This window comes from Vigna angularis, chromosome 7, assembly GCF_016808095.1.
Source record: "Vigna angularis cultivar LongXiaoDou No.4 chromosome 7, ASM1680809v1, whole genome shotgun sequence".
Lineage (NCBI taxonomy): Eukaryota > Viridiplantae > Streptophyta > Magnoliopsida > Fabales > Fabaceae > Vigna > Vigna angularis.
Genome location: NC_068976.1, coordinates 32,527,731 through 32,552,932, shown reverse-complemented (window position 1 = coordinate 32,552,932; position 25,202 = coordinate 32,527,731). Strand labels below are relative to the sequence as shown.

Below are 25,202 nucleotides of genomic sequence, written 5' to 3'. Positions count from 1 at the left end.
GCCTGCAGCTAGTTTCTTCCATTCTTTCACTTCAATTTTCTATATGTATAGGAAGAGATGAAATCTTCTTAATGATTTTATCGATTTGGTGTTATAGTAAGCACTAACTCTAATGAATGTTTTGCTTGAAGGAAATTAGAGTTAATATTCGTTTTCTTGTTAGATGAAATTTCAATTCTCTCAGCTTTCCCTGTGGAACATCAACATCACTTGCCAAATTCTCTCCCTTGTGATAACATTGAACAAATTTTCTCTTCCTGGGATTGTAGCTGATAACGAAAGTGGTTGGACATGTCTCTTTTTTATTGAAATACTATCATGTCTTGGCAAGTGACTCTTACATTTATTTGGTTTTGTTTTTCAACATAAGGCAGGAAGGCTCGAGGGAAATTATAGATTTCAGAATAAGTTCTGCAACATATATCACCAGTTTCATTCCGTAAGTTTTAAGAATTATTATAAATATAGACTCTGAAAATTTCACTTTCTGACTTTATTTAATGGAAACAACTATTCGTTTTACTCTTTCTTTTTTATCAAATTTTATTCTGACAATTCTTTGTTGACGTAATCGGATTCATCCTTCAAGAAATTATGTTAGAAATGTTAATTATTTTAAAACGTCTGAAACGAAAGATAAAAATTTAAGGAACGTTTTTTCCTGCACCTTCGACCTGCACTTCCCACTTTTCTGATAATGCTATTTTTGTCCTTTGAACAATCAAGATTCTCTTCTCCCCTGTTTTTAAAATTGAAACCCTAATCTTTCTGCACCACACTCTCTCACTCTCTCATATCTACTCTCCTCCCCCGTTGGTCCTACCAGTTTTGGTTTTCTTCCCCGTGCCTCCCATTTGGTTCGTTTGTGCTCTCGCCTCTTTCCTCATTGCGGTTTGGTGTGGCTGGTGATGCTTTCCCTTTCGGCGTGTCTTCGTCATTAGTGATCGTCTTGAAGGTAAGTTTCATTCTCCTATACTCTCTGATGTTGTTCATGGTTTGATGCATGTTTCTTGCTTGAAATCGATAATTGAAACCAATTATTTGTTATGAATTAGAAGTATCTAAAAATGTAGGGATTGTAGAATGTAAAAATGTAGGAGGTAGGGATGGTAGAATGTGAAAATGTAGGATGAGACCTCCGAAGTGTTAATAGTAATTCGAAGTGTATAGTAATTCAAAACAAGGGTAAGGTTTTTTTGGCTTTTGAAAATCGGTTAAGGCCTCGACTCATTAAATGTATTTGGCTTCCTCAGCTCTAAAGTTTGCTGAATTACCTTTTTATTTTTTTTAACTTCTGCTAGATTTTTTGTTTCTAAATTGTTTTTTTTATTTTGTTATGTTTTTTATATTTTATGTGTATTTAATGTTATATTTTTGTATTTTTATATTTTATTTATTTATAAAAAATATGTTTTTAAATATTTTGTTATGTATTTTATAAATTTAGGAATTTAATTTAGTTTTGTTATTTGTATTTATAATTTATAATTTTATATTTATTTATTTAAAATTTATGATTTTGTAATTTTATATTAAATTTATTTTGTTACGTTTTTTGTTTTATAATTTGTAGTATTATATTTATTTATTTAAATATTTTTTATTATGTTATTTTATTTTATATTTATTTTGTAATATAAATTTTATATATCTTTTTTTGTTTTTTAAAAACTACGAATTTAATTTTTTTTGTATTTTATTTTTTAAATTTGAATTTTATATTTGTTTATTTATTTAAGTAATGTTGATTATGTAATTTTTTTATTACATATATTTTATAAATTGTTTTTATATCTTGAGAAATTTAAATTTTCAAATATTTGATATAATTTAATAATAGGATATTTTTTTTATTAAGTTTATATTATATTTAGTTAATTATAATATATATATATATATATATATATATATATATATATATATAATATTTGGTTGACAAATATGGCTAGAACTAGATGAATGTCTACTCATCATGGTAAGAGTTCATCATAGGATAAAAGCAAAAGACGACCTATAACATCAATTCGTAAAACATGCATATAATAAACAAATGTTGATGTCGTTGAGGAGGAATTTATTATTGAAGAGCATGATGACTATCTTGAGCAAGAGCATGTTGAGCATGAGCATGTTAAGTAGGAGGATCTTGCTCAACAACAAGATGGAGAAGGTGGATTCCTAATATGTTCACAGGATATCTAGCTTCTTACACATTATACGTAACATATTGCATTTGCCATATAGTAAGGCCAGGTTAGTACATAACTTAACTATTAATTTGTACTTAATTGGTTATATTTCTTTTTGTTATATATTTTGTTGTTGTTAGTTAGGATCTAAGAGAGATCAAGGTGATCTCTCATGACAAAAAAGTGAAAAAAAATTGGATTATATCATGAGGATATTACTCTTTTATCATAATGTCTAGGTTGGGTTCTTTAATGAACTTATCCTACGATTGCATCGATCATGGATTGATCTTAGAGCTTGCGGAGAGGTGACACTTCGAGATGAATACTTTCTATCTCCTGATAGGTGAGATGATCATCACATTAGATGACAGGAACAATCTGTTACACCTATCCATTATGAGTCAATTTTGTGAGATCGAGCCATTATAATCTTCCCCGATTATACATGATAAAACTAGATAATCATCAAATACTATTATATCAAATCCCAACAGGACCTTCAACATCATCATGTACACTAATAAAATATCACTATAATTGGTCACCGGAGAAGAAACAAATGTTTGACGAATCAAACTCATCATAAGCGTCAGTACATATAACTAGTCACAATTTATTGGATCAGACCAGGGCTGCTCTATGATCAAAGATGTACCAACTCCGGTTTTTAAGATTACTCTATCCTACTAACAAAAAAAATATCCTTAATATAAATGTTTTGAAGAACCAAGAAGTTGAATCTGGCAAAGCTGGTTAAACATCTTTTCCAGAATTAGTTTCCTGCTCAGAAGTTGTTCCCCTGAAAATCTTCTAAAAAAGCGCTCAGTCGCAGCCTAGCGACAGTAGTTTTGAACACATTCTAAAATTCAAGTTCTTGTGCAATTCCAAAGTCGTCCAACATGGGTATTTGCTTCAAATTGATCTTTTATTGTCCCAAAACATGTTTCCTTGAGTTCTTCCTTGTTTTCCTCCACTAGAATGACTTCTTATTCATTTATTTCACACACTCAAACAAAGAGATTAGAGGTAAAAACAGACATATACTACATAAAACACACTAAACTTGAGGATAAAACAAGGTAAAAGTTGTGAAGGAGTTGATTTATTCACCAAAATATATACACAAACACGTAAAATCAACCGCTATCAATTTGTTTAACAAAAACAACCACCGAAGAATCCGTAATTAAAATCCTACACGCTAATTTTTTTTTCCTCTCACGATTTCACCATGGTATACTACATTCAAACATTCAAACATTTCATCTTCACTAAGTAATCAACACCAGAATTTTGTTTTTATGAAAAAACATATTATACCAAGCTCCTTTCTGTGCATTGAACCACTACAATTACAACAAGGATATTTTACCAATTGAATTTTTCATTACTTGCGAAGTAACAAATATTGAAACATCTCATCGTATTTATTTTAAGTCTTACATTCTCTCCATCCAAAAAAAAATTTCATCCTCGAAAATTGTGGTTATCAAGAGAATAAATAAGGGTATGTCTTCCTCATATCTTCTTCTAATTCCCAAGTCATTTCTTGCGTGCTCTCATTCCACAACACTTTTACCGTGTTGACGCTCTTTCCTCTGAGTTGTTTAGTTTGATGATCCAAAATTTGCACATGTTTGACGTCTAAAGATAAATCCTCTTTGACTTGAATGTCATCCATTTCAAGTACATGATCTAGTCTTAGACATGTACTTTCTTAGTTGTGATACATGAAACATGTGTAAATTCGCTAACTGTGAAGGCAACACGATTTCATATGCTACTAATATTAACTTGGAGTGGTCATACTTAATTTATGGCATCATAACTGGTATTGATATGGATGTTGGTGCCTACATTTCTCAAGAGATCGCCACAATTGTTGATAATGATATGTGTAAATTAGGATTCCCAACTTTAATCATAGCCTTATGTAAGGAAAGGAGGAATTCGATCTCAATCAGCAATCCGATTGCAGCTTCAATCAAGGCTTAACAAGAAATTATTTGATAGAAATTGCATTAATAGGGCTGAGCAGTCTGCAATAAATGCTCCTTCACCATGATGAGGCACTAGAGTACCTCGTGCTCCTCTAGTGGATGTGCCTCGTCCTTACATGCACCAAAATTTTTCTAGCCAGAGGACATTCGGGATTGATGTGCTATCATAAGGGAAGGCCAGGTGTCAATTATGGAGAGCATCCACCAGTTATCTTTTGCCATGCCAGATTTTCCTGATGATGGTGTGATGATCGGTAGCTAGTTTGCATCGCACCTACCATGGCCTGAGTGTAGATGTGGTGGGTGCTTATGAGGAGGATGATGATCTTTAGGCAGGAGATGGTGATGAAGAAGAGGAGGAACCAGATCCAAGATACTGAGTCAACAGCAAGAGAGTCAGTGGAGAGCTGGACCAGATGGGTCTTGGTGATTGATGATGCAGATGGAGACTTTTCAGTGTTTACTTTATTTATTTTAGATTTTTGTAATTGTGTATGAACTATGTTTAGTTAAATTTTGTTTTAAATTGTGTAGTTGCATAAACATATAACTTTTTGAATTTAATGGTTGATGCATATTTGATTAAGTTTGTGTGATTGTGGTTGCAATATGATCAAAGTTAAGCACCATGTTCTCCTCTTGTGCTTCTGCAACTTGTGAACGTGAGGAAGACCCTTAGTGGTCTTCCTTTTCTTTTCCTGAGTTGCCTTAGGTGAAGCCGTCTGCATAAATCAAGTTAAGTACAATCAAGTTCACCGAAATTTGCCTGAATGCTTGTTAAGGCAGTTCGGTTATAAGTAGATGCTATTGTGACATCCAAAGAATCTTCCACAACTTGATGCTCCGACCATTGATTTGTGTTGACTGTGTTATGTTGAACATGCGAAGGAGGTACCATAGATGTTATTTCAGGACGAGTAGTGTGTACTAGCTTCTGCTTGATGTTGACATTTTCTCCAATGTTAAACTTCTTGAATCGTTCTTGAACCATAACAAACTCACGATCAATGCATAATTCTAGAAGCTACCTTGTGAACGTCATGCCAAAGGCGACATTAGAGAAGCTACCCTGTGATGGAATGCATATGAAGCCAAGCTCTATGATTGTGAGGGCGTTCAACGACAATAAGAGGGAAGTGATGGGAGAAGTGAAACTACCGGTCCATGCGTCTTTCAAGTGACATTCCAAGTCATGGATATCCTCCCGGCCTATAGCTGTCTGTTGGGTCACCCATGGATCCATTCTGCAGGAGCTGTCAATATCCAATTTCGTCCGGGTAAATAAGATTTCACAAAAATAAATAAAAGAAGAACAAAAGAATAAAAAGAAAAAAATATTATTTCTTTTACTATTTGCACCCCCAAATTAATTTTTTATTCCTTAATTCAATGGCCCAAAATAATCCTACACTTTTTTACTTCCTCACCACCCCTTTTCTCTTATCATACCCCACTCTCCACATCACCATTCACCTTACCCTCCATATCACATTCCACATCATCTACCTTTTTCATTTATTTTTTCCACCTCATTTCCTTGTTAATTTTTATATACCAATTTTTTCTAATTATTTCACTTATATTTTTTAATCATATCTTCTTCACCAACATATTTTATTATTTCCTTAATCCATTTTCTTTATCTACTTTTCCACCCCACTTTTATATTAATTTCTCTAACTAACTTTTATTTATTCCATCTACTTTTGTAAATCATATTTTATCCACTACCTTATCCATCAACTTATTTTATTATTTCTTTCATCCGTTTTTCTCCATCCACTTTTCTAAATTATATTTTATTTACCACCTTCTTCACTAACATATTTTATTATTTTCTCCATCTACTTTCTTTACCTCATTTCTCCACCCATTTTTTATATTATTTCTTTCACTTATTTTCCACACCAACTTTTACTATTTACTTTTTTTTTATTATATGTCATTTTTCCACCCACTTATTATATTACTTTTCTTCATCAACTTTCTCCATCCATATCTCTATAAATACCCACATTCTCTTCACTCCATTTTTTACACACACACACAAAACTCTACTTCATTCTTCTCTCCCACACTACATATCTTTCCACACATTTCTTATCTCCCCTATTATCATTCTTCTACACACACCACACATGAAACATTTTAACACACCTCTTCTCCTCCATATCAACATCTACATCTCTTGAATCCTCTATTTTCACTCGCATCTTGATCGGACTATCATTGTCTTCTCATCCAGGTTCTTATCCCTTCACCTCTTTTTTTTATGAATTATCTTATTAAATTTGGTTTTATTGTTCCATAATTGTTTTTACTGATTTTTTATTCTAAATTTTCATTTATAAACAATTTTGTTTTTTACTAAAAAATCAACAAAAAATTATTTTAAAGGTTAAGCACATGTGTGATTGCTCGCATCGTCTTGTGCTAAAAACCTTTTCTCTTTCTTTTATAAAAAAAATACATACTAAAAAAATGTTTTAAAGGTTAAGCGCATGTGTAACAACCTCGTGAAAGGTGTAACAACCATATGGATAAATAAATGAGGTGTACCAATCTCGTGGAGGGTGTAACAACCCTATGGATAAGTGAATGAGGTGTAACAACCTCTTGGAGGATGTAACAACCTTATGGATAAGTGAATGAGGTGTAATAACCTCGTGGAGGGTGTAACAACCCTATGGATGAATGAATGAGATGTAACAACCTCGTGAAGGGCGTAACAACCCTATGGATAAGTGAATGAGGTGTAACAACCTCGTGGAGGGTGGAACAACCCTATGGATGAATGAATGAGGTGTAACAACCTCGTGGAGGGTGTAACAACCCTATGGATAAGTGAATGAGGTGTAACAACCCTATGGATGAATGAATGAGATTTAACAACCTCGTGAATGGTGTAACAACCCTATGGATAAGTGAATGAGGTGTAACAACCTCGTGGAGGGTTTAACCCTATGGATGAATGAATGAGGTGTACCAACCTCGTGGAGGGTGTAACAACCCTATGGATAAGTGAATGAGGTGTAACAACCTCGTGGAGGGTGTAACAACCCTATGGATGAATGAATGAGAGTGATCATTAGGCTCGGCGATTGTCCTACAGAGGCATTATCGTAGAAGAATAACCTGGATTCAAATTTTTGAAACATTGGCAAATATCGAGCAAAACATTGAAAAAGGCTTAGAAGCGAAAGTCGTATTAACCTTTTCCACAACTCCTCTTTCTCCTTAAGGATTTTCAGAACCATTTCCCTTGCTTCTTTTGAGCTGCATGATGTAATGTCATAAGGGTGCATGAATGCACAAACACATGAGACATTTTTTTTTTCGCTTTCTCTTTCTTTCTTTCTGTTTTTATTTATTTATTATTAGTTTATATATATATATATATATATATATATATATATATATATATATATATATTTGAAAATTCTATGTCTCGACTTCGTTGTTGGGCGGATATAGCTGACACCTTCGTGAAACAGTACGTATACAACACGCATGTTGCACCGGACCGTCTGTAATTACAAAATATGGGGAAGAAAGACAATGAAACTTTCAAGGAATATGCCCAACGGTGGAGAGAATTAGCTGCGCAAGTTGAGTCGCCTTTGTTTGACAAAGAGATGGTGACAATGTTTGTAAATATGCTCCAGCCGCCGTTTTATGAACATATGGTGGGGAATGTGTCCGTCAATTTCGCTGAGGTCATCATAATTGGCGAAAGGATAGAAATTGGGCTAAAAAACGGGAAAATTGCGTATGGCCCGCCCGCAGCTACAAACTACAAAAAAATCGGTTTCAATCCGGGAAAGAAGAAGGAAGGGGAGGTGCATGCAGCCTCGATAATGCCTGTGTGGAGAGGTCAGGCTCCCACTCATAGTTATCGACCATACTTAGGCCAACCCCCCTATGCAGCTAACGCCTCGTTCGATCATCAAACTAGGCCTCAGCAACAACAAGGGTATTATCAACCACAGCGTGTCCCAACTGAAGCGTGGAGGGCTGGGCCAAACGTGGGTCCGAGTCTGAATGTGGGTCAAAACACCAACCTAAGAAGGAATCAATTTGTTAATTTCACCCCTATCCCTATGACTTACACGGAGTTGTTACCTGAACTTGTAAAAAAGGGTCTGGTTGCCATTTGTCCGATGAAGCCTGTACAGCCTCCGTACTCAAGGGGTTATGATGCAGATGCCAGGTGTAGTTACCATGGAGGAGGCATTGGTCACTCAATTGAGCTGTGTGTAGCTTTCAAGTATAAGATACAGGCTCTAATCGACTATGGATGGGTAAAGTTTCAAGAAGTAAGCCTAGCATCGAGGCTAATTCATTGTCCGGGCATGGGAGTACCTCGACGAATGCCATCGAAGCCGAAAAACATGAGTTGATAAGAGATGCGAGTGCAATCCGGAGTTCTAGGAGGTTTATTTTCGAGGCGTTGTTAAAAGCGGGTCTAGTGGAAGGTGATTATGATATGGGTACAGCGTGTGCACTCCATCCAGATGCTAGGCACTCTATTGAAGAGTGTGTTGAATTAGAAGATATTCTACAAGACCTGCTTGACAGAAGTTTGATGGAAGTATGCCACGAAGATAAGGAGGAGGAAGTGTTTACACAAACTGGTGGGGAATCAGATGTAACTTTGTCGAAACCGTTGGTGATCCATTTCACTAGGACCACCCCTGCACCGGTGACTGAAGGAAAACCGTCTTTTGTTATCCGTGTGTCATCCCCCTTTCCTTACAAAAATGAGAAAGTTGTCCCTTGGAGATATGGGGCATTTGCGTTAGAGGAAGAAAAAGGTGCACACCCAACCATTGAAAACATATCAGGCATTGGGGGAATGACGAGAAGTGGTCGAATCTTTATGCCACCAAAGTTGACAAGAGAAAGAGCCAACAATAAGGAAGCAACAATGGCTGCAAAAGCTGAGGAGTTCTTGAAAGGGAAGGGTGTACAGGCGGAAGAGACCCCTGACAAAGGAGAGAACAAAGAAATATCCGAAGAAGAGGCTTGCGAATTTTTAAAGTTCATACAACAGAGTGAGTACAAGGTGGTGGAACAACTAAACTGCATGCCCGCTCGGATCTCCTTACTATAATTGCTCATGCATTTTTCATCTTACAGAAAGTTGTTGATGAAGATACTTAGTGAGGCCCATGTGGAGCAAGGTATTTCTCTGAACAAGTTCGAGGGCATTGTTGGCAACATCGTTGCTAATAATTACCTCACCTTTACCGATGAGGAAATACCTACTGAGGGAAAAGGGCATAACAAGGCTCTTCATTTCTCTGTGAAATGCCTGGATCATGTTATAGCGCGTGTCTTGGTGGACAATGGCTCCTCTTTGAACGTCATGCCAAAGGAGACATTAGAGAAGCTACCCTGTGATGGAATGCATATGAAGCCAAGCTCTATGATTGTGAGGGCGTTCGATGGCAGTAAGAGGGAAGTGATGGGAGAAGTGAAACTACCGGTCCAAGTCGGTCCATGCGTCTTTCAAGTGACATTCCAAGTCATGGATATCCTCCCGGCCTATAACTGTCTGTTGGGTCGCCCATGGATCCATTCTACAGGAGTTGTGCCTTCCACACTGCACCAGAAGCTGAAATATGTCATGGGAGATAAATTAGTGATAGTACTGGGAGAGAAGGATCTCCTTGTGAGTGGGCCTGCTCCCCAGATGTCCCACTCAACAATTGGGAAATCCTGGATTTACCCGTGATGCTTAATTTGAATAAAATGTAATAGTCTTAATTAATCTTATAGCTTTACCCAGGGCTTTAGGATTCATGACTTACGGGTTGACGTTTAGTTTTTGTGCTCAATGTGATAATCAAGTCGTGTTTGTTTATGTTTTTATCATCATTTGGCATTATTCGTCATTCTTCCTGTTTATTTATTCTTTTTCCAATAATTAAATTATGCATACATGACGATGAATGTTTTGAAAATAACAATGTCGATACTCCTAATTTTGAGCACCCTGTCAATAATACGGAAGATGATTGTGAAGATGATCCGGAACCCTCTCTAGAACTATTGAGGTACTCCCATGCCCGGACAATGAATTAGCCTCGATGCTAGGCTTACTTCTTGAAACTTTACCCATCCATAGTCGATTAGAGCCTGTATCTTATACTTGAAAGCTACACACAGCTCAATTGAGTGACCAATGCCTCCTCCAATGTAACTACACCTGGCATCTGCATCATAACCCCTTGAGTACGGAGGCTGTACAGGCTTCATCGGACAAATGGCAACAGACCCTTTTTTACAAGTTCAGGTAACAACTCCGTGTAAGTCATAGGGATAGGGGTGAAATTAACAAATTGATTCCTTCTTGGGTTGGTGTTTTGACCCACATTCAGACTCGGACCCACGTTTGCCCCAGCCCTCCACGCTTCAGTTGGGACACCTGTGGTTGATAATACCCTTGTTGTTGCTGAGGCCTAGTTTGATGATCGAACGAGGCGTTAGCTGCATAGGGGGGTTGGCCTAAGTATGGTCGATAACTATGAGTGGGAGCCTAACCTCTCCACACTGGCATTATCGAGGCTGCATGCACCTCCCTTTCCTTCTTCTTTCCCGGATTGAAACCGGTGTTTTTGTAGTTTGTAGCCGCGGGCCATACGCAATTTTCCCGTTTTTCAGCCCAATTTCTATCCTTTCGCCAATTATGATGACGTCAGCGAAATTGACGGACACATTCCCCACCATATGTTCATAAAACGGTGGCTGGAGCGTATTTACAAACATTTCCACCATCTCTCTGTCAAACAAAGGCGGCTCAACTTGCGCAACTAATTCTCTCCACCGTTGGGCATATTCCTTGAAAGTTTCATTGTCTTTCTTCCCCATATTTTGTAACTGCAGACGGTCCGGTGCAACATGCGTGTTGTATACGTACTGTTTGACGAAGGCGTCAGCTAGATCCGCCCAACAACGGATTCAAGATGGCTCTAAGTGAGTATTCCAGTTTAACGCCACCCTAGCCAAACTGTCTTGGAAAACGTGGATGAGTAGCTGGTCATCATAGGCATACACAGCCATCTTTCTACAATACATGGTCAGATGGCTTTTAGGGCATGTACTACCCTTGTACTTCTCAAACTCCGGCGCCTTGAACTTATGCAGTATTTTCACACCAGGAGCCAAGCTTAGTCTTGCAACATTTCCAAACCCATAATTTTTCACCCCTTCAATAACACTCAATCTTTCCTCCAGAATCTCCAGTCTGCCTTTAGCTCCGTCAACGCCACTAATTACCCCATGCACCGCGGTTTGCAATGCGGCCCTTGCTGTAGAGTCATGATTAGCAATCATGTGCGGCATTGTAGTTACTCGTGTTCCTTCAACTACGTTTGCTTCATTCATCCGTGTACTCACCATGGGAGCCGACACAGAGACAGGTCCCTGAGTGCCGATTGGCGGTACATTAACAGTTGTGGGAAAGGGGAATGAAGCATGCTCTCCTTCTAAGTACTCTCCTACGGGAGGAGTGTAACCCGGGGGTAACCCATACAACGGGAAAGGAACCGATTGGCTCACAGCGTTGAACAACGGAGGATAAAAATGGGCATTCCCACCAACCAGTGCAGACGAAGACTCTCAGTAGTCTTCAGGGATTCTAGGACAGCCAAGATTTGGCCGACCTGGTCTTTCAACTGGCTGACATCAGCTTTGATGGATTCTTGAGATTTTTCCCAGCTTTTCATGACTCTTGAATTGGCTCGAGTCCTGTAGGGATGTCGCGGAAAATTGGTCGTTGTTTTCCTTACTTGTACTGTTTTATTATTTTTAAATTAGACGAGAATGAAATAAAAAAAACATGATGCATGCTAGTAACAGGTGGAAATCACAGGATCGTGACGACATTACTTATGGAAATCAACACAAGTTGGTACCAAACAAACGTTCCACATCTTTCATGTAAAGCACTCAGTTCAATGCATCGCCTAAACGAACAAAATACAGGGATCTCAAAATATATCATTCCCGAGCTTGAGCAATAAAGGATTTCATCTCGCCTACCAACCATTTACAATGATTAATTAAAAGTTTTATCTTTTCTTGCGTACTATAAAAGTGAGTACTTGCTTCGGCTTCCAATACCATCTTGGGATGTCTTCAATTGCTCTATTTGTCAAAGCTGCCAATTGGGAGAAATTTTCCTTCCAATGTTTCACAGTCACTTCTTGCTCTGCGATGTGATCTTCCATTCGCTTCACCAAGGCCTGATGCCTTTCTTCAAACTCCATCGATCTCCATCGCTCCTCTTGCTCCTCGATATAATCCTCCATTTGTTTTATCATGACTCGATGCCCTTCTTCTGATTCTGCTAGCTTCCAACGCTCTTGGTTCATATCTGCCTCAAATGACATGACCATTTCTTTCATCTGATGCCCCGCTTTTTCTACCTAAATTTGCGCTTCCCTTAGTCTTTTCAGTACTTCTCGCTTATCTCCTTTGGCTTCTTCGTAGAGGTGTTTCCATTGTTTTCCCTCTTCCAACGTCGCATTCTTCTCCTTCACTCTCGTGGCTAGTTCTTTGTTTGCAGCCGCAAGATCTTGCTTCAATCGGAATGTATAATCTCTTTCGGCCTTTTGGCTTTTAACAATTTCTTCATAGGCACGTGCCTCTTCCTCTTTAGCATTCCTCATATCAACAAAATCTTTACGCGCAATTTGTAATTCTTTTCCCAACTTAGCATTCCTCTCTCTCAGTCTTTCCATCTCTGCCTTCAACCGCTTCATCTCTTCACTCTCTAGGTCTTGGGATGGCCCTTCATTAGTTGGTTGATCACTGATTGGCTTGAAAGGCAATTTGACTCCCTTTACTCTTTCTAGGATCCATGTATGATAACTAACTTTTTCGTCCATCACTCTTAACCTTAGATCATTTTCAGCTCGCACAACACTTTCCCTAGCACTTCTAACTTTCCTCAACATTTTAGTGCAGTGCACGTCCTCATAGTAGATGAAAAATGTCGTGAGATAGTCTGGTGAAGGTGCCCCTTTCTTGGGATGCATGAATTGTCTTTGAACCAAAAGAGGGTTGTAATTGATGCAATATCGGGCACCTATGAGAGGTACATTGGGAAAGCTGCCACAATGCTAGATAGACTGTTTAATCCCAAGCCAAGGAAGACGCCATTTTACTTTCCCTCCATTCAAGTTAGCAAAGAAATGGGCCCACTCATTTCCTCCTTTGTCTTTAAGCCCTTGGTGCGACAGATCTTCTGAAGGACACCTGAGATTGACTACGGCTTTAAACACACATGCAGTTATCCAAGCGTACAGTGCTGGCAAACAACAAAGGATTTTCTTCCCCTTCCTTTCGTGACAGAAACTCATGGTCCCATACACATCGGCAAGGACTGTCGTTACAGGATTCTCCAATCTCATTTTTCTCGCCACGAAGACATCTATTATAGTGTAGTCCACAAAGCCTTCTATTTTGGGGAATAAAACAATGTCGTACACAGTGAGAGCTAGCACGTCCATGAAAGTCTCCCACTCTTCCTTATCAGCTAAATGATGCAGGTACTGTTCAAGATATCCTTGTGTCAGTCCACGCATTTGATGCCTCGTTACCAACCTGTCTTCGAGTTCCTTGGGCTGTAATTTTATTATCACAGCAATGGTAGAGATAGAGGCGTGATGCTCCAAGTGCTGATACGGCGTGGTATGGTAAACCCAGGATGTGCTCAAACTCTTCTATAGTCGGCGCCAGTTGGAAGTCCTTAAAGGTGAAACATCTTAGCGGAGAATCGTAATACTAGGCAAGGGCTGTGATAGCAGGCAACTGTACTTCCACTTCCATTAGACTCAACAGATTTCCATACTTCTTCTTGAAGGTTTCTCTCTTCATGGCCTTGAGTCTTCTGCCTAAGTTTATCAGCCCTGTTAGATTTCCCCATTGAATCCTTAGGCGTGGTTTCTTTCTTAAAATAGTAGAATTGGTCTGTTGTGTAGTACCGGATCTTGTATCAACTTCTATCTTATATGAGATCAAGTGAATTCCTGTGATTTCCCCTAAAATCACTTGATCTCATATAAGATGGAAGTTGATACAAGATCCGGTACTACACAGCAGACCAATTCTACTATTTTAAGAAAGAATCCTCGCCTAAGGATTCAAGGGGGAAATCTAACAGGGCTAATAAACTTAGGCAGAAGACTCAAGGCCATGAAGAGAGAAACCTTCAAGAAGAAGTATGGAAATCTGTTGAGTCTAATGGAAGTGGAAGTACAGTTGCCTGCTATCACTGCCATTGCCCAGTATTACGATTCTCCGCTAAGATGTTTCACCTTTAAGGACTTCCAACTGGCGCCGACTATAGAAGAGTTTGAGCATATCTTGGGTTTACCTCTAGAAGGTACCACGCCGTATCAACACTTGGAGCATCACGCCTCTATCTCTACCATTGTTGTCATAATAAAATTACAGCCCAAGGAACTCGAAGACAGGTTGGTAACGAGGCATCAAATGCGTGGACTGACACAAGGATATCTTGAACAGTACCTGCAGCATCTGGCTGATAAGGAAGAGTGGGAGACTTTCATGGACGTGCTAGCTCTCACTGTGTACGACATTGTTTTATTCCCCAAAATAGAAGACTTTGTGGACTACACTGCAATAGATGTCTTCGTGGCGAGAAAAATGAGATCGGAGAATCCTGTAACGACAGTCCTTGCCGATGTTTATGGAACCATGAGTTTCTGTCACGAAAGGAAGGGGAAGAAAATCCTTTGTTGTTTGTCGGCACTATACGCTTGGATAACTGCACGTGTGCTTAAAGGCGTAGTCAATCTCAGGTGTCCTTCAGAAGATCTGTCGCACCAAGGGCTTAAAGACAAAGGAGGAAATGAGTGGGCCCATTTCTTTGCTAACTTGAATGGAGGGAAAGTAAAATGGCGTCTTCCTTGGCTTGGGATTAAATAGTCTATCCAGCATTGTGGCAGCTTTCCTAATGTACCTCTCATAGGTGCTTGATATTGCATCAATTACAACCCTCTTTTGGTTCAAAGACAATTCAGGCATCCCAAGAAAGGGATACCTTCACCAGACTATCTCATGGCATTTTTCATCTACTATGAGGTCGGGCACTGCACTGAAATGTTGAGGAAAGTTAGAAGTGCTTGGGAAAGTGTTGTGCGAGCTGAAAAGGATCTAATGTTAAGAGTGGTTGACGACAAAGTTAGTTATCATACATAGATCCTAGAAAGAGTAAAGGGAGTCAAATTGCCTTTCAAGCCAATCAGTGATCAACCAACTAATGAAGGGCCATCCCAAGACCTAGAGAGTGAAGAGATGAAGCGGTTGAAGGCGAAGATGGAAAGACTGAGAGAGAGGAATGCTAAGTTGGGAAAAGAATTACAAATTGCACATAACGATTTTGTTGATATGAGGAATGCTAAAGAGGAAGAGGCATGTGCCTATGAAGAAATTGTTAAAAGCCAGAAGGCCAAAAGAGATTATACATTCCGATTGAAGCAAGATCTTGTAGCTGCAAACAAACAACTAGCCACGAGAGTGAAGGAGACGAATGCAGCGTTGGAAGAGGGAAAACAATGGAAACACCTCTACGAAGAAGCCAAAGGAGATAAGCGAGAAGCCTTGAAAAGACTAAGGGAAGCACAAATTCAGGTAGAAAAAGCGGGGCATCAAATGAAAGAAATGGCCATGTCGTTTGAGGCAGATATGAACCAGGAGCGTTGGAAGCTAGCAGAATCAGAAGAAGGGCATCGAGTTATGATAAAACAAATGGAGGATTATATCGAGGAGCGATGGTAACGGGACGACGATCCAAAAAAAGACGGGTTTGAAAAAGAGATTAGGAGTCGCCACCATAGTTTATCCTGGAAAAACCATAAAAGGATAAGGCATGGTCTAGGAAAAACCAGATTCTGGGTTTGGGAGTCTGTTACGTGTAGGGAAGGTATTAGCACCCTACAACGTCTGCCCTAAGGCAGTACCTTTAACTAAATACGCGAATATGATGTGGTTTTCAAAATGTTTAACTATCCCCTAAAATAAAACTCTAAAGAAACAAAATATATTGTTTAGTTTTTTGGGCTCGACAAGGATTGACCTTGCGCCTACGTATTCTAATTCAGAATGAGAAATCAGGGTTACGTAGTTCTTTTGAAACTGTTTGAGAAGTTTGTTTTGAAATTGTTCAAAAATTTGTTTTGAAATGTTTTTGGATTTTTGGGAAGTGAACCTGACAAGGACTAGCCTTGCTCCTACGTATCCCCACTTTTGATGGAGAATCAAGGATCATGTAGTTCTGGCTGAGAGATTGTTTGTTGTTTGAAAATGTGGATGTTTTTAGTTTTTGAAGATTTTATATTTTTGGTATTTTTATATAAGAATGGGAAAAGGGTTTTTAGCACAAGGACGATGCGAGCGATCACACATGCGCTTAACCTTTAAAACATTTTTTTAGTATGTATTTTTTTATAAAAGAAAGAGAAAATGTTTTTAGCACAAGGACGATGCGAGCGATCACACATGTGCTTAATCTTTAAAATAATATTTTGTTGATTTTTTAGAGATAAGAAACAAAATCGTTTATAAATGAAAATTTAGAATAAAAAAACAGAAAAAACAAATATGGAACAATAAAACCAAATTTAATAAGATAATTCAAAACAAAAAGAAGAGGTGAAGGGATAAGAACCTGGATGAGAAGACAATGATAGTCCGATCAAGATGCGAGTGAAAATAGAGGATTCAAGAGATGTAGATGTTGATATGGAGGAGAAGAGGTGTGTTAAAATGTTTCATGTGTGGTATGTGTAGAAGAATGATAATAGGGGAGATAGGAAATGTGTGGAAAGATATGTAGTGTGGGAGAGAAGAATGAAGTAGAGTTTTGGGATAGAAATGAAGAGGTTTGGTGTGAGAGAGAAAAGATGGATATTGTGTAATTGTGTGTGTAAAAAATGGAGTGAAGAGAATGTGGGTATTTATAGAGATATGGATGGAGAAAGTTGATGAAGAAAAGTAATATAATAAGTGGGTGGAAAAATGAAATATAATAAAAAAAAGTAAATAGTAAAAGTTGGTGTGGAAAATAAGTGAAAGAAATAATATAAAAAGTGGGTGGAGAAATAAGGTAAAGAAAGTAGATGGAGAAAATAATAAAATATGTTAGTGGAGAAGGTGGTAAATAAAATATAATTTAGAAAAGTGATGGAATAAATAAAAGTTAGTAAGAGAAATTAATATAAAAGTGGGGTGGAAAGGTAGATGGAGAAAAATGGATGAAAGAAATAATAAAATAAGTTGGTGGAGAAGGTGGTGGATAAAATATAATTTAGGAAAGTAGATGGAATAAATAAAAGTTAGTAAGAGAAATTAATATAAAAGTGGGGTGGAAAAGTAGATGGATAAAAGAAATAATAAAATAAGTTGGTGGAGAAGGTGGTGGATAAAATATAATTTAGGAAAGTAGATGAAATAAATAAAAGTTAGCAAGAGAAATTAATATAAAAGTGGGATGGAAAAGTGGATGGAGAAAAATGGATATAAGAAATAATAAAATAAGTTGGTGGATAAGGTGGTGGATAAAATATGATTTAGAAAAGTAGATGAAATAAATAAAAGTTAGTAAGAGAAATTAATATAAAAGTGGGGTGGAAAAGTGGATGGAGAAAAATGGATGAAAGAAATAATAAAATAAGTTGGTGGATAAGGTGGTGGATAAAATATGATTTAGAAAAGTAGATGAAATAAATAAAAGTTAGTAAGAAAAATTAATATAAAAGTGGGGTGGAAAAGTAGACAGAGAAAATGGATTAAGGAAATAATAAAATATGTTGGTGGAGAAGATATGATTAAAAAAATGTAAGTGGAATAATTAGAAAAGTTGGTATATAAAAATTAATAAGGAAATGAGGTGGAAAAAATAAATGAAAAAGGTAGATGATGTGGAATGTGATATGGAGGCTGAGGTGAATGGTGATGTGGAGAGTAGGGTATGATAAGAGAAAAGGGGTGGTGAGGAAGTAAAAAAGTGTGGGATTATTTTGGGCCATTGAATTAAGGAATAAAAAATTAATTTGGGGGTGCAAATAGTAAAACAAATAATATTTTTTTTTTATTCTTTTGTTCTTTTTTTTATTCTTTTGTTCTTTTTTTTATTTATTTTTGTCAAATCTTATTTACTCGGACGAAATTAGGTATTGACGCTTATGAAGGTCAATCAGGTCCGCATCATATGAATTTCACCTAAAGGAACTATCCCAGACTCATATATCGTGCTCATTCATAAGCATATGGTAGACTGTAAGTGGATTTGAAAACGCATTGACAATGTCCATTGTCGAATCCTATATGATTCACTCGTTCAACTTCATCAGCAATAAGTCTTAAAGCATATCTCGAACCTCATACAACATGTCTTTTATATTTTATTCCTTTATAAGCTTGACTCATAAGGTTAAGACTCTTTTTAAACGACGCATTGATATTGTTATGTTTTAGGACAATTATGTTATGAATAACATCCCAACGTGAGCATAGGCCTCTCATACTAGTCCCCAATAATCTCTTCAGGCTTCAGCACAGAGACTCAACCCTATTAACAAAATAAGAATAATAATTACCTGTTTGTTATAGTGTTTCCTATATGCATAACTCTATTGGTTCATGTTTTAACAAAATATGTCTTACACGGAATGATCCAAGTATGATGGGCGTATTAAAGAAAATAAAGGCCATGTAGTAGAGACATACTAAAGATGATCAACATAAGCACTAAACATGGACTGTTTCTCACAGTCAATCACATTTTCACATGCATCCATTAACACATCCAATGTCTCAACTGTATCCATTAACATTTTGCATTTGGCTTTGACATTTTTCATAATGTGAAACCTACAAAGCATCTGATAAGTCTGAGGAAATATATTGTCAATAACATTCATCAAAGTAAGGTCTCAGTTAGTAACAATAACGCGTGGACTGCCCTCAAATGTCATAAATAATCCTCTAAATCTTTCCAATACCCAAGTGAAATTATTTTGGTGTTCACTTGATAAAAACGCGAAGGCGGTTGTGAATGTTAACTTTGTTGATATCACGCCAATTATCTCGAGCAAGAGGAGACAATATTTGTTTGTCTTGTACGTAGTATCCATCAAGAAAACTATATTAAATGAATTCAACAAGTGCACTACATCGAAATGTGTCCAGAACAGGTCACTTACCACATCAGAATCGTCCAAACATCTACTCCATTTGATGTATTTATCTCTATCTAATATCATTATCAACAACTACATTTTTGTTATCCAACATTAATCCCCTCATACCTACTAATTGGTGTACTTGAGATGCATTTCCTCTAGTTCCTGAAAAAGACATTATATGGACTAGATTAAAAGGATCGGTCATTTTAAAATTAGGATTCATTTCTTGTCAAAAATATTCACTTGTAACATACCATATCGCAATGGATCGTTTGTGTACCTTGCGTTATATATTTGCTTTATTGTTGTCACATTAGCATCATTATGTTCTTTGAGAGTTAATAGAATATTCGAAGGCTTTACTTGACTCTTGCTCATGTCAACATGTGTTGACTGCTCAACAACATTTAACTTCCCAGCAAAGGAATGATCAACCAAAGTCTCAACTAATTCATGGTTGTGATAGCCGCAAATTACCTTTAAAACTTAACTTTCTCCATTAGAATAGGGTTTGCCCTTTAACCTAAACAAATACTCACATTTTCTTGTCCCTGATACATTGGACTGAATATCAGGTTTATACTTCTTGTACTTCCCACTCCTTTCACAATCTTTCTTCTGGCTTCACCAATTGTAGTTTCAGATCTTATAATAACTACAACAAATCCAAGTTTGAATGCAATCCTTCGAACTCATTCAATTACCCTCACTCACTTCGTTTATGAAATATTTGAAAATTAAAATTTTTCAAGATATAAAATATATGTAATAAAAAATTAAATAATCAACATTACTTAAATAAATAAACAAATATAAACTTCAAGTTTAAAAATAAAATACAAAGAAAAATTAAATTTGTAAATATTTAAAAAATAGAAAAAAAATATAATTTATATTTAAAATAAAATTACATAGTAAAAATATTTAAATAAATAAAAAAATATTACAAATTATAAAAACAAAAAACATAAAAAATAAATCTAATATAAAATTAGAAAATCATAAATTTTTAAATAAGTAAACAAATATAAAATTACAAATTATAAATACAAATAACAAAACTAAATTAAATTCTTAAATTTATAAAATACATAACAAATTATTTAAAAAACAAATTTTCTAAATAAATAGAATATAAAAATACAAAAAATATAACATTAAAATGCACATAAAATATAAAAACAACATAATATAAAAAAGGGTAATTTGGCAAGGCATAACTAGCTTTCAAAACCCAGTTAAGACTTTGTCATAATTCAAAACACCATTAAGGTTTTGCTAGCTTTTGAAAGTCGATTAAAGCTTTGTATAATTTTGAATTAAGGTGAGACCTTAACTAACTTTCGAAAGTCGATGAAGTCTTAAACTCATCCTACATTTTCACATTTTACAATTCCTACATTTTTATGTATTTCTAATTGATAACAAATAATTAGTTTCAATTATCGATTTCAAGTATGAAATAGAGGAAAGGAGAATGAAACTTACCTCTAAGAGGATCACTAAAGACGAAGACACATAGAAAGGGATTGCACCACCAATCACACCAAACTATAGTGAGCGAAGAGAGGCACAAGAATTAAGGGAGAAGAGAGATTAGGGCTTCCATTTTTAAAAGGATCCCGCTATTTTGATGAGTTTTTAACACTATTTTGATAACGCCAAGTGTCACCAGCCCATTGGTCCGTTTTGAATTTACTTTTATTTTTAAAAAGTGACGTCGAAATTGAGTAGGGTTTCAGAAATTTGGGATTCGAAATATACCCCTTACCCTGTTTCATCTAAAATCAACGTTCTCTCTTATTCCCCTCATTCTCTCTCTTGATTTATCGTTCTCCCTCTTCATTTTCTCTCTCCCTCCATTTTCGTTATCTCTACAAGATTTGTTGAACGTCGTCTTCTTTGTTTAGGGTGTTGTGCGAAATGGCAAGGTCCGATACCATGGTTCGTCGAGCAAGGTAAATGCGTTCTCCCTCCATTTTCTTCATTGCGTTTTCGGTTTGGCTTTGGGTTTTCCATGTCGTGTTTAAATTTATGTTATTTTCGCTTTTGGGATTTGCCCTTTTGCTTATTTTGTTTTTGTTGATTCAATTGACTGTTTGTCACTCTTTTTCAACAAAGTATATTTGTACTTTGAATGAACGTTTGACAGACGAGCACCAGTCACTGATTACGAAGACTCCATTGGGTGATTTTTAGATTTGAGTGGTAATGTTAAACTAGGTAGGAATATTTTGAGTGAGTTATTGGTTAAATGAGTGGATTCCAGTAGTGGTTTTTTAATTGTAGATAAAGTTGTGAATATGAATGAAAATGATTTTTGTTTAGGATTGGGGTTGAGTTCAGATGGTGAAAATATTAACTTAAAGGACGAAATTGGAAATAGTACATGTGTGAAATACATATGTAAAGGAACAAAAGATTTGAATTTGATATACAAATTTTTGATGAGAAAACATAACAAAAAGATACCTTCTTCTCCTTTTTGTAGCTTGTACATATTGGCAGGGATATGTGAGATATTATTTCCAAAACGTAGCGGAAGAGTGTTTCCCATAATATTTAAAATTGTTGACAATTTAAGTAGTCTGGGTAATTATTGTTGGGGTAGTCTAGTTTATCGTTATTTGTTACGTAGTTTGTGCAAAGCTTCAAATGCTTTGAAGAAAGGCAAAGGTACAAGGAACATTTACGTTGATGGTTGCATTTACATGTTCCAGGTAATTTTTATTTATTGATTTAAAATGTCAATTTTTTTATGTTGTGGATTACATTTTGTTTTTGACTAAATGTTAAGATAAACATCTTTTTTAGGTATGGTTTTGTGAGCATTTCATTCCCCCCCGAAGGTCCAATAGAGAAATTTCCTAGAATATTGCATTGGATGAATAAAAATGTGGGAGACAACTTCATAAAACAAGTTATGGAAACTGTTGTAGTATGTGGTTTCTTGTTTGACTTTTGTATGTTATGATATATTCACTAAACTTTCATACTATGATATATATTGCTAAATTTCAGGTTCATGATGATGTTTATGTTGGTGCTTCAAGCAATGATAAGAAGGATGAGAAGCATTACCGACCAACACCAAAAAAGAAGGATGACCAACCAACACCAATAAAGATACAAAAAAGAAAATGTAGAGAAAGTTTTATGCGTGCTTTAGAGGACCAAAAATATCTAATTAAAGAACTTAAAAGGAGGGTTGTTGTTCTGGAGGCACAGTTGGCTGAAGAGAAGGCTAGAAGAAGAAATAAAGATGATGGTGGACAGAGTATGCCTCGTGCAGAACCCTCCATGAACAGTGGCTTTGTTTTCCCGAGTGGCATGTACACCAACGAATCTCCTATGAAGACGTATGTGAGGGTCGGATCACAAAGGCGTTACAAGGGCAGAGTGCTTAGGACTCTGTACACTAGAAATGGAGTGCTTAGAATAAAAAATGAGTGATATTTGTGTTGATTTGTTAAAAGAAAGTCATACAACATTGTACATATATGAACAAATGAGTGTAATGTAACCTATTTTGTTCAATGTTATAAAAGATGCATTTTTGCTTCCGTTAAATATTGTTAATGTTAATTGAAATGTTATTCCCTTCGTTGTTGTCATTGTAAAATGAGGTTTTGTTTGGAATATTAATGAATAAATTGGCCAATTTGATTGAGTAGTCATGTTTGTGATGGATGAATGAAACAATGTTTGTGAGATGATGAACTTAGCACAAGTGGTGAAGGTTCTACTGCAAAAAACACAGTGGTAATCGTTTAATAGTGGCTCGTAAACGATTACACGAGTGAAATCTGGGTTATGTACGGAAACTTGTATTGTAGGAGCCAGTTGTGGTAATCTGGGTGACCATGGACAAAATTTATAACTTTCTTACATAAGTCCAATGGTTTAAACTTGATTTTGGTGTTTAAGTGTGCGTTGAGTGTGGGAAGTCATGTTTGGGAAGTTATAATTTCACCTGCATTAGAAAATATTTATCAAATTATATCATAAAAAAACTAATGCTTCTTTGGTTCTTTGGATGTTGATGGTTGGTGAAATGGAGGAACGAATTTGCGAAGGATGTCATCCACATTCACATTTTTTTCCCACAAAGGTAGTCGAATGACAGGTTTTGGTGTATCCTTGACCAGGTCAATTGTGGGAGGACAAATTTCAGCTGGAAAAACCTTGACTACGTTGCGATGCACGATATTTAGGTAGTAGTTTTTTCCAAATGCACTGAAGGAATGTAGGGCAATAGTGAATGCCATCGAAGAAGTCTTTCCAAATACAAGGCATAGGTGGTGTTTATGGCACATCATGAAGAAGTTGCCAGAAAAATTTCAAGGCTATAAAAATTATGTGGCTATCAAAACCGATCTCAACGCACTTGTGTATGAATGTGGTTGTCCAACGAACTTTGAGAATGGTTGGGAAGAACTACTGACCAAACATGGATTGCAGGAGAATGAATGGTCATGTAATTTGTATCAGGAGAGACAAAAATAGGTACCTTGTTACTTGAGGAATCATTTCTGGGCAGGCATGTCAACAACTCGAAGAAGTGAGGGAATGAATGCTTTTTCTGATGGATTTATCAATTCTAGTACCATACTTCAACAATTTGTGGTTCAATACGACAATGCCCTCAGAGTCAAGGCCCAAAAAAGAAATACAAGCTGACTTCTCCTCCCTCAACACCATGGTTGCATGTGGCTCTTAGTCACCGATCGAGAGACAATTTCAAGTAGAGTACACACATGCAAAGTTTGAGGAAATGCAAACAGAGCTTCGGTCAAGGATGAATTGTTTCATCAAAGACACCGTAAAGGAAAACTTATTGAACGCTTACACAATAAAAGAGGAGCGCATGTGGGAAGGTAAATGTGTAGATAAATTTTATAAAGTGCAATTTGATCCACTCACAAAGAATACCACATGTTCTTGCATATTATTTGAGTTTAGAGGCATCATTTGTTGCCATTCCCTATTGGTATTCAGTCAGGAAGATGTTTACAGTGTGCCCTCCAAATACGTTCTACGGCGGTGGAGCAAAAATATTCGTAGAAGGCACACACTCATTAGAGCAGCGTATAGTAATTCCAATCATGAACCGACAATGCAAAGATACCAAATTTTGTGCAAACGATTCTATGAAATAGATGAGGTAGCTTGTGAGTCGGAAGTTGCTTCTAATGAGTTGGAAAAAGAACTTGATTTCCTTGGTAAAAGGTTTGGATACAATTCATCCATGACAAATAACATCATTAGTGATGGAGGTGAACTACGATATGACAATTCAGTGAGCGGTACAATACCCGACACTGCAGGTGCAAGTGTTGATGTACTTGTCCGCAACCCTTTAGCTGTTAAGCGAAAAGAACGACCGCGCACCACCATGTTCAAGTCAACCGTTGCGAAAAGAACCAAAAAAGGGAAATTTGCTTCAGCCAAAAATACTTAAACACCATTCGTAGAAGAAACTGTGAGTAATTAAATTGGTTGTTTATTCCATTTATGACGTAATTTTGTTACATGTATTCTAAATGTAATTGTGTTGATTCAGGAGACAAGAATACCTGATGTTGTACAAAGTCATGAGGTTTTTCAATTTGGATCCCAATCGTACCAACTATCACAACAATTCGAAGTGCCTCCTTTTGGATTTATGTCTTTGTTATCAGCTGTACATAACAATTTCGATAACATTCTTTGATGTATATAACTTCCTTCTTCTTCTTCTTCTTCTATGTATATTATATGTATATTAAATTGACATTGTTGTGTAAATGTTG

The 25,202-nt window shown here is 36.5% G+C and overlaps 1 protein-coding gene across 4 annotated transcripts; it reads left to right on the top strand.

The window, feature by feature from the left end:
- Nucleotides 1–131: 131 nt before the first annotated feature.
- LOC128197726 (uncharacterized) lies at nucleotides 132–25,202 on the top strand. 4 transcript variants are annotated; one of them, XM_052880140.1, is made up of 6 exons: nucleotides 132–284; nucleotides 375–439; nucleotides 827–955; nucleotides 21,321–21,368; nucleotides 22,432–24,892; nucleotides 24,974–25,202. In XM_052880140.1, the coding sequence occupies exons 1-5, from the start codon at nucleotides 164–166 to the stop codon at nucleotides 22,861–22,863; spliced, it is 795 nt and encodes a 264-aa protein (XP_052736100.1). In that variant the 5' UTR covers nucleotides 132–163; the 3' UTR covers nucleotides 22,864–24,892; nucleotides 24,974–25,202. The 4 variants fall into 4 exon arrangements, with proteins under 4 accessions (XP_052736100.1, XP_052736101.1, XP_052736098.1 ...); XM_052880141.1 differs by lacking the exon at nucleotides 21,321–21,368; XM_052880138.1 differs by lacking the exon at nucleotides 24,974–25,202 and adding an exon at nucleotides 22,208–22,330 and having other exon boundaries at nucleotides 132–439; nucleotides 21,321–22,130; nucleotides 22,432–22,999.